We start from the raw sequence: 10867 nt of genomic DNA, 5'->3' as shown, positions 1-10867 counted from the left end.
TGTTCCAGCTTGCGGGACTGGCCTAAGGGATTTTAAAGGGGTTTTATTTATTTTTAAATTTGACGAGTTTAAATATTTCTTTTTAATCAATTTTAATAGGTGTATAATGTGTGTGTTTTTTATCTGATTGTTAGCCGCCCTGAGTCCGTAAGGAGAAGGGCGGGATATAAATGTAATTAATAAATAAATAAATAAATAATAAAACTGTTATTCGTCTACTAGTTCTTAACTTTCTCATAGCAATATAAAAAACTGAACAGGGTCATTATTTAATTTGGAAACATTGAAGTACTTTAGAAATCTAAAATTTGTGAAATCCAGAATACCCTGACCCATATAATTTTTATGAATGTGTGAATTAAAGCCTAATATTTCTCTGAATTTCACAGATGTCTGAATTTTATAATGCTATTCTTCTTTCTAAAAAGTACTCAAATGCATCTTGGAATTATTGATTTCAAGATAAAATATAATCAGAAGCTAATTTAAGTTAAACTAATTCTTCTGGAAGACATTTAATATTTAATACGTTACTAATTATATCAGTGGCATTATTTACAGTATTGTGCTCATCTGCATTTTTTTTTCTATTTTATTCTGAAAGCAATTGCCAACACTAAAGAGATAGGCAGACTGACAGGTTTTTATCGGTATATAATAAACTTGTCTATGGACATGACCTAAGGAAAAGAGGCCAGTTTTAAAAGTTGCATCCCAATTCCTATCCATTTCTCTTTGCAAGAGGAATAAAGCTATAGTTCCTACAACAACAACAGAATGCTTTGTATCGGGTACAGAAGCTAGTCTATGCTTCCTGCCTTTTCCTGCTTACAAAATGTTATTCATTGTGGTTCATGCTGATTCCTTGCCAGACATTAGAGATACTTTGACTTACCTCAAGAGCCTTCTGTATTTTTTCTAGTGATGCATTGTTGCTTTGCAGTATTTCAAAAATTCCACTTGTTGTAGTTGCCTTAAGAACATTTGGAGTCTCTGCTGCAAATTTCATGATTTCTTTCCATTTGTTATCAACTACAGAGAAGAGACTGGCTTCTCCTGGAAGTTGTCTATTATTAAATCATATAAATATGTATATTCACATACACACTTAGTAAAAACCATCTAATCCCCCAAATTTAGATTTAGAAAAAATGTGTTAATGCATTAAGCCATATAGACAAAGAAGCAAAAATTTTATGCTACTTTTCCCCAGCCAAAGGTAACTTAGAAAGAAAAAAATAGCAATAGTAATGTGCATGCAATATCACATCTGAAAAAAAAGAATACTAAATTATTTATATAACAATAATAATAATAATAATAATAATAATAATAATAATAATAATAATAATAATAATAATAATAATAATAATAATAATAATAATAATAATAATGTTGGAAGGGACCTTGGAGGTCATCAAGTCCAACCCCCTGCTCAGGCAGATAACCCTATACCATTTCGGACAAATGGCTGTCTAGTTTCTTCTTAAAAACTTCCAGTGTTGGAGCATTCACCGCTTCTGAAAGCAGGTTCCACTGGCTAATTGTAGTAGTAGTAGTAAAGCTGGAAGGGACCTTGGAGGTCATCTAGTCCAACCCCCTGCTCAGGCAGATAACCCTATACCATTTCGGACAAATGGCTGTCTAGTTTCTTCTTAAAAACTTCCAGTGTTGGAGCATTCACCGCTTCTGAAAGCAGGTTCCACTGGCTAATTGTTCTAACTGTCAGGAAGTTTCTCCTTAGTTCTAGCTTGCTTCTCTCCTTGATCAGTTTCCATCCATTGCTTCTTGTCCTGCCTTCAGGCGCTTTGGAAAATAGCTTGACTCCCTCTTCTTTGTGGCAGCCCCTGAGATATTGGAAAACTGCTATCATGTCCCCCCTCGTCCTTCTCTTCATTAAACTAGATATACCCAATTCCAGCAACCGTTCCTTATATGTTTTAGCCTCCAGTCCCCTAATCATCTTTCTTGCTCTTCTCTGTACTCTTTCTAGAGTCTCAACATCTTTTTTACATCGTGGTGACCAAAACTGGATGCAGTATTCCAAGTGTGGCCTTACCAAGGCATTGTAAAGTGGTATTAATACTTCATGTGATCTTGATTCTATCCCTCTGTTAATGCAGCCTAGCACTGTGTTGGCTTTTTTGGCAGCTGCAGCACACTGCTGGCTCATATTTAAATAATTGTCCACTAGGACTCCGAGATCCCTCTTACAGTTACTACTATTGAGCAAGGTACCCCCTATATTATACCTGTACATTTGGTTTTTCTTGTCTAAATGTAGAACCTTACTTTTTTCACCATTGAATTTCATTTTGTTAGATAGCGCCCAGTGTTCAAGTCTGTCCAGATCCTCCTGTATCCTAAGCCTGTCTTCTGGAGTGTTGGCTATTCCTGCCAGCTTGGTGTTGTCTGCAAATTTGATGACACCAAGCTGGCAGGAATAGCCAACACTCCAGAAGACAGGCTTAGGATACAGGAGGATCTGGACAGACTTGAACACTGGGCGCTATCTAACAAAATGAAAATCAATGGTGAAAAAAGTAAGGTAATCAAACAATAAAAGATAAAGATAAAAGTAATCAAACAATATCTAACATGGGTAATTACCCTACAGCAGAATTTTCAAACTTTTTAGGCCATAGAACCTGTCATTTAAAAATGACAGAGCACAAAAATGACAGGTTTTCCTGGAATTCCTGATCTAGAAGTACAGCTAAGTAATGAACAAGTGTCTGTGCTTTGTGCATAACACTTTTCCATATATGCAGAAACATGTGCACATGCATACTCCTCCTGTAAGAAGTGGCAGCAGCACAGTGCTCAAGCATAGATCCTAAGCACCGGGACCCAATGAGATGTTCCTTAGAAAAAGCTGCTCCTGGAAAAAAGGATAAGGATCCTTTGATCCTTTCTGATTTGCCTTGGATGGTGCTCAAAAGTGGATTTGTATTGTTGCAAGAACTTACTATTGTATGCTCAGAACCTGGATTCTACGCATGGTCTGGTCCAGCACAAGTAGTTTAGCAAAAGTAGGAATGAGTGTGATCCCACTTCCACAAAAATATTCATGACTCATCATTTGGGATCCCTTGTATTATTTTTATATTTAAATTATTTTAATGTTTAAAGTAACTCCCTAATTTCTCCAGAAAACATTGGTTATTGGTCAAATTAGAGATATAATAAATGAATGCTACTAGAGGTAGTTTATGTATAACAACACTGTTCATTTATGTACTATTTAAATGCTTTTTAAAAATTCAGAATCGTTATTACAGAAATACATACTGGTATATATTAACAGTATGCAAACTATTTTGAACTCAAAGCAGTTGTTTCAAGGTCAAATTGGGATATTCCAACATCACCTGAAGATTACTGAATTTTACACTATTTCAGTAAGGACAAAATAGCCTATTTCAAACAGAACTGCTTTGAATTCAAAATTATTTGCACATTGTTAGTATAGTAAATATCTTTTCATCTGTCAACTTATTTTCATGAAATTATTTTACATAACTACTAATGACATGTATTGTTATATTGTTTAATAAATTATATTATTATTCCTTTTATTTTAATCTTTGTACATCACGAAGAATACCTTGGGGAAATGAGCAGCTACAAGGGCAATTTGGAAATAAACCTCCGTTTGGTTATCAACGGCAGACACTCGCAGATACAGAACTTTTATTATACATATTAGAAAACTACAACATTATATTACTTTTCAACATAATCGCCATTCAAATTCAGGCACTTGTCATAACATCTTACAAGGTTTGAAATTCCTTAGTAGTAGTGCTCGGTGACAAATCTGGGCTATGGGGGAGTGATCAAAAATATCCCAACGGAACTGCTTCAAAAGTTCTTGGGCACGTCTAGTGGTGTGCAGGCAAGCATTATCGTGAACCAATACCTCAACGGAAGTGGTGACATAGAAAATCCTGCCAAATGTGAAGATGCCAAAGGAGTACTGCTAGTGAAGTTCATGGACTGTGGTTCGATCATCAATTCAGAAGTCTACTGTGAAACATTATGAAAACTCAGACAAGTCAGTTGGGGCATGCTGACTTCTGGTGTGGTGTTGGTTCATGATAATGCTCACCCACACACCTCTAGATGCACCCAAGAACTTTTGAAGCAGTTCCGTTGGGATGTTTTTGATCACCCCCCTTATAGCCCACATTTGGCAATGAGTGACTACTACTACTAAGGAATTTCAAACCTTGTAAGACATTATGACGTGCCACAATTTGAATGGTGATTATGTCAAAAGGTAAGGTAATGTTGTAGTTTTTTAATGTGTATAATAAAAAGTGTCTGTCATTGATAATCAAACAGAGGTTTATTTCCAAATTGCCCTCGTATATAAATTATATTAAATAAATGAGGAAACATTAGTAATGTAATTTATTGCATTCTAAACCATTGCCTACAGCACAACTATCTGCAGCAGTGGTTTCCAAGCCTTTTCATCTAACAGCACACTGAGAAAATGCTAACTTGAGCAGTCACACATCTCATAGGGACTTCCAGAACTCCCATGGTGTCCCATGGGGAAATCACGTAATGTCATAGGACAGGTTATTGGATTCAGAAGAAGAAATGGAGGCAGTCCATCCCTGATGATATCATTGAAGAAAAATTCTGGCTCTGTGGCTGTGCAGCATTTCCTGTCATTTATTTGTGGCTCATTGATGCAACACAGATGTGGACTTTTTGCAGCACAGAAATGAAAACTGCTGATCTACAGCTAATGTTTACTATTTTAATATGTATTTGATTTGTATTTTATTTTGGCTATAATATTAACATTTAATTACCAAAGCACTTAAGCATACCTTTTTATTTCTGAAGCCTGAAAGATTGGCTCAAGGTAAATCCAGTGTCTCTGACAAGTTAACCATTCCTCCAGAGTACAGGAAATGAGGTTTAACTTATGATCCCAAGCACGAACAAGATTCTACCATAAAAAATGCAAAATAATTATCATCTGAGGCAGGCAAAGAATCTCCTCTTGTTTTATATTTTAAATTTGATAATTTAAACCACTATTATAGGTAAAACAGGAAAATTTAAAACTATACCTATTTTAAAAAATAAGTTATTTTTGATTTTTCTCAGACATTCCAAATGGGAACCAACTACATGTAATAATTGAGCATCTCCATATTCAGACTATTTCACAACATCCCCAAGGAATGATTACCTTAATTGGTTCAACAAAACAAGAACTTTTAATGGTTGAAATTGTCATCAGAGACTCTTCTAACAGAGTAGTTACATCTTCCACAGATGAAATAATACAAATACTAGATGTTTCAGTGTAATAGGGACATAAGTGGAAATCAGTTTTCTGCCAAAGGCTAATGATTTTTTTCAACATTACTTCAAGAGTTGTTTCTTTGGAAGCTCTTATGGATATTTCATTAATATCTTTTCTATACTGAAACATCTAAAGAAAGAAATAGGAGATTTACTAATGTATGCTGATAAACAAAACAAATTATATAAATAATTAAGTTGCATATTCAGCAAATGTGATTTTTCATAAAAATGTGAAAATGCAGAACCATCCATTATACACATTAATCATGTCTTGTAGAAAATAAGCACATGATCACTGCTTACTTTGTCACTGTTGTGCTCTCTAGAGGAACTGTACACACTCTTAATTCATAGGCAAAAAGATGCTTTGTAATGCGTGGAGGCACAAACATAACAAGAGTTACTTGACAGTTAAATGGGCAGCATATAAATGCAATAAATAAATAAATATCTGCAATTCAGAGCAGTCATCCCTTTTCCTAGGGTCATGCAACTAATCTTCCAGATCTGCCATTTGATCCCAGAAAAATATGTATTTGTTTTTGGGAGTAGTAGATGTATGCTATATTTACATTCCTGTGCAATCTAAAGCACTTTTTGCTTTCAGATCCAATGCATTGCGCATCCCAACTATGCAAATATTTTCTACAGCGATGCAAAAGATCAAGGGCCAGATATTTTAGCATATTATAAATTTTATCAAAAACAATTGTAGCATATTATAAATTTTATCAAAAACAATTGTACATATTATAAATTTTATCAAAAACAATTGTATCACAGCATGGAAAAAAGCACTGGAAGAAGCTTGCCAGCTTACATTCTTCTCCAATAGCAGAAATTAAAATTGGAAGTGTCTTGGCGACGTTTCGACGAAGTCCCATTCGTCATCTTCAGGCTGGTGTCTTCAGCTTCGTGCTTCTAGGAGTAGTTTCTAAAAGCACGAAGCTGAAGACACCAGCCTGAAGATGACGAATGGGACTTCGTCGAAACGTCGAAACGTCGCCAAGACACTTCCAATTTTACGCGGGAGAAAACCCAAATAACCAAAGACCTACACACACACACACACACACACACACACACACACACATATATATATATATATATATTAAAAATAACATAAAAGACATACCTATATATAATATATATATATATATATATATATATATATATATATAAACAGTTTTTAAAAAGATGTCATAATCTTAAATTCTTTTTTTGGGGTGGGTGAACAATAATCTGAGAATATGGAAAAGGGAATGTGGAAATCCCTCAAGACCTATTTGAGATTACACATAGTATCCAAAAATGTATAAAAGTCTAATATAAGAAAGACAGATTCCCCATGTATAAGGTCAGCATGCATCACTTCCTTAAAAAATGGAAAGAATTCACTCAAAACTCAAATTGATAAAAATTAATAAAACATGGAGAAAGTACTGTACATTAAATGGAAAATCTAAAAAAATGTTCATTTCAAACTACAAAAAATAAGACATAAGCCAAATAACAAAAATAAGCACATGTTTTTAGAAGTGGTATTTCTAAATTATAAATCATAAAATTACACTGAGTTCCAGGATCTTCTCCAGAGTAAGTCTTTTATCCCAAGAAATTGACTCTCCAACAATATTCTGTATTATTTCCCAATGCCTTCGTTGAAGACTAGGATTCCTTAAAGATATGATTATAGGCAATGATTCCTTAAAATCCAATAATGATTTCTTCATAATGGGTAAAATAGTATTTTCTGGCAAGCCTTCAAATATGAAAAAGTTACATCAGAACACTTTTCATAAAATGTTTGAAATCTGAGCTTTTGTCGATCTTTCTTTACATAAGATTGTTTTGAATTTTTGACAGACCTCTCCTTGAAATTATAGACTCACAGAATGTCAGATTTGGAAGAACCTTTGGAGATTAACTACTCTGTTTATGTCCTTTCTCAGTACAGGAATACACTAGCGCAACACGACCAACCATCCAGATTCTGTTTATGCATTTTCAAAGATAGAAAATCCACCTCTTATGAGGTGGCCCTAATGTGCAATCAAATCTACTTGTAATTTAAACCCATTATTTCTTGGCCAATTTTCTAGAACAATTCTTGTCAATTCTGCCAATTTCTACAAGGCATCCCTTAGATACTTGAAGAAAGGCATAGTGTCTCTTTACAGCCTCATTTTCTCCCAGCTAAAAATATCTAACAATTGAAGCCACTGATACTCTTGATATTGCTGTCTAGGTGACAATCTGTTCCCTCTCCCCACCACAAAACATTCACTGTGCATTTGACTGATTCAAATCTTTTTTGTCTTCCTATTGTTTTAAATACTGAACGTATTAATATATTACTATTGATTACGGAAATTTTCCTTTATAATAGGTTCTTTCAAAGAACAGTCCCAGTATTTTTTATATTCTTTCCTTGAATGTTTTGATTCAGAGTTTTTGGTGTCATTGTTATTCCAGTTCTATAAATTATTTGTAATCCTTGATGATATTGTGTGTTCAGTCATAAAGGAATGTTTAATTAGTATTTTGTCTGGGGTGTCCTCCCATCACTTAAAGTTAAATATGAATAAGATTGAGATAATTATTTTGGCTTGCTCATTCTTCCTATCCTTGTAGTATGTCCCTAATTATCTTCCAGGCCTTCTAGCTTACCCCTATTTCCTTTGTTTCAGCCTCAGATTTTGGTAGATGATCAGTTGACTCTGTGGCCAATTACTGATATTATAGCAATGGTCCCTAATTTTCATTTGATGAAATTTTATAGGATCTTTGGATTTATGACAGACGATACAGCAGCTTCATTGGTATATGCCTTTGTTGTTTCATACCTGGATTACGGAATAGTCTTCTGGCAGATGTTCCCTATTTCTATCTTGATCCCTTGATCCTAAAACAGTATTGTTCAGGCTGTTCTGAGCCTTCCATACTATTCTCATTCTTCTTTTTTTATAGTGCATGGCTACTCACTGGTTCCCTCTTCAAACCAGAGCCAACTAGTTCTTGTATTTAGAGTACTCTGATTACAAACACCTCAATATCTGCCTGCCTTTATTTTGTCCTACAATACTATTCATTCCTTGCTGTAAATTTTTCTGGGCAGTGCTTCCAGTTATGGCTTCCAGGTTCTAGGCTTCAAGGGATCTAGCCTTCTGACTCCAGGAGTGATGACAAGCTAAACAACTTACCTGAGTTGTAATATATAAAGTATATATTTGATTCTGCATGTGACAACAGCAGCAAGACCTATATTTGCACAATATTGGAAAAATGAAGAAACACTATCAGAGGAAGAAATAGACTGTGCAGAAATGGACAGATTTACTTTGAGATTGAAAGAAAAAGAAGAAACAGAATATTTTCAAACTTGGGACTTATTTTAACAATGGTTGGAGAAACGAACTAGGGATTAGGAATTTAATTTGTATTAGTGAATGATGAACTCAGACAGCACCTTTGTTGAATAAGCACTGTTGAATTGTATTAAAAAATAATAAAAACTTAATTTTTAAAAAAAAAAATATCTCAAATTAAAAACAGAAAAGATAGACTTCCTTTAATAATGTTTCACCATTTGGCTAAAACAACATTGGTTATTACTTAATTTCAAAATAATTTTCATAAAATGTTTTGTTTCAATTAATTCATAATTATTGCAATTATCAAACATTTTACCTTTTTCAAGAATATGAATTCTCTGCATGAATCTGTTAACCTCACTTTGAATTATATCTACATCAAGATTCCAAAAGATTGTGTGTTTCCATTTAAAGATAAGTTTTGCCCAATCTTCATGCGAGTCCCATAACAATTTACGTAACTGCAGTTCACTTTCAATTTCTGAGAGTTCAGCATTCACTCTCTGAGAATCTCCAGCCTGACTTCTGTGAGACAGCTTTTCTACAGACAATGATTTCATGTCACCAATGGCACCATCAAGCACATGCTGGTAATTTGCATAATTTAAAATTTTCTCACTGATAATTCCTGCTTCTTCAATAAGATTTTCAATCATCTCTTTAGCTGTCTTAGGCAAGGTTTCACTAAGGAGAAGGACAGGATTTCTCACCTAAACAACAAAGTGAATAACAATTAATGACAAAGAAATAATTATAGTTGGGCAAAATTAAGGAAAATATTTTTTAAAATTCCAAATTGGTCCATTACATTAGTCCATTAGCTGCCTATATCCTCCTTCAGTACAACATACATTCTTTCTTTCTCTTTTCAGAGAAGGATGGCCATATTTTTTTGCATAATTGCATATGCAGGATTTCATAAAGCCCATAGTTTGGCGATTGCTGTTTTCATTTTATAATAGTGATACTACATAGAAAAGAGCAAGGGGTGCTCCTCTTACAATTATAAACAGTAAAATAAAGACAAAGGATTTTCCCAATAGTGGAATGCATTCAATTCCCCAATTAGCAAAAGTAGCTAGACAGTAGAGGGAAGATTAAACTCTCCTACTCTTCTGCCTTTCACACACAATGGCTACTGCATATGCTATAGGGCTAAAGGAAGAAAAGGAAATATGGGAATAACTTGGAGGAATAATTGGAGAACAATTGACATACACAGGAGAGAAGAAGCAAGAACGTTTTTCATTATTGTTAAAAATATGAATCAGAGTCAGTTTTTGCTTATTGTAGTTGAAGTGGTTCTTAATGAGTGTTATTTCTAAGCCAAGATCAGGTTAACATCAGTATTTACATTCTGTGTAAATCTGAAATGGAAATAATTTCTAAATGACATTAAAAAAAATAGAAAAAATCTGAGGTCATACAAAATCTGGTAAGATGGTTTGGAGGCATTGCAACCATCCTGGCTCTCCTTGACTTCTCAGAAGCCTTCAATACCATTGAACTTGGTATCATTTGGGGACAACTATGAACTTTGGACTGAGTGCACAGTTCTGCGCTAGATTAGCTTCTTTTTCCAAGGCTGTTGGTATTGATAGGGAGTGAGAGATCTATTCTCTAGCCACTCTCTTACAGCATACCACAGGGCTGGGTACTCTTTCCACTCCTATTTAACATCTACATGAAGCCACTGGGTAAGATCATCTGTCACCATGGGTCAAAATATCATCAATATGCTGAATGTTTATGGAGATTCTCAGTCATCCAGGACATGGTTGTCCCAAAGATACTTTTCAAAAGGCAACTAGACTTCATTTCCCCCCCCCCTTCACTTCTCATACAAGAAGTTTCTTGAATTCTGACTAACTGGTAAGGAATAGAAGATAAAATCCTTCTATGCTGTCACAACCCTCTCAGGTGTCTAGAAGCTGTAGGGGCCTGGACGGAGGGCAATGGATTATGACTAAACCCTGGCAAGAACGAGTGACTTTGGGTGCATGGAGCTTCAAGATGCATGTCTTTGACATTTTTATCATGTCCAGAACCGGTTAGCAACTTAGGGGTTCTCTTGGACTCACGACCTCTGCTCAGGAAAGCCTAGGAAAGCCTTTGTACAGCTTTGGTTAGTGCATCAGCTGCAGCTGTTCCTGGATCAG

At 34.8% G+C, this 10867-nt stretch overlaps 1 protein-coding gene across 1 annotated transcript in view; it reads right to left on the bottom strand.

Annotated features, from left to right (window-relative positions):
• The window catches only part of DNAH14 (dynein axonemal heavy chain 14), a 202818-nt gene that overhangs the window by 125189 nt on the left and 66762 nt on the right, over nucleotides 1-10867 (bottom strand). Inside the window, exons 19-23 of the mRNA XM_029286756.1 lie at nucleotides 9025-9418; nucleotides 6906-7096; nucleotides 5216-5461; nucleotides 4848-4969; nucleotides 896-1067 (exon numbers count right to left, since the gene is read on the bottom strand). Of these exons, the coding sequence (XP_029142589.1) occupies nucleotides 896-1067; nucleotides 4848-4969; nucleotides 5216-5461; nucleotides 6906-7096; nucleotides 9025-9418 (1125 nt within the window). The remainder of the gene's footprint in view (nucleotides 1-895; nucleotides 1068-4847; nucleotides 4970-5215; nucleotides 5462-6905; nucleotides 7097-9024; nucleotides 9419-10867) is intronic.

This window comes from Protobothrops mucrosquamatus, unplaced genomic scaffold (assembly GCF_001527695.2).
Source record: "Protobothrops mucrosquamatus isolate PMUCROS unplaced genomic scaffold, P.Mucros_1.0 scaffold_3, whole genome shotgun sequence".
Taxonomy (NCBI): domain Eukaryota; kingdom Metazoa; phylum Chordata; class Lepidosauria; order Squamata; family Viperidae; genus Protobothrops; species Protobothrops mucrosquamatus.
Note: the sequence above shows the minus strand (reverse complement) of the source record. Positions and strands in the feature narration are given on the sequence as shown.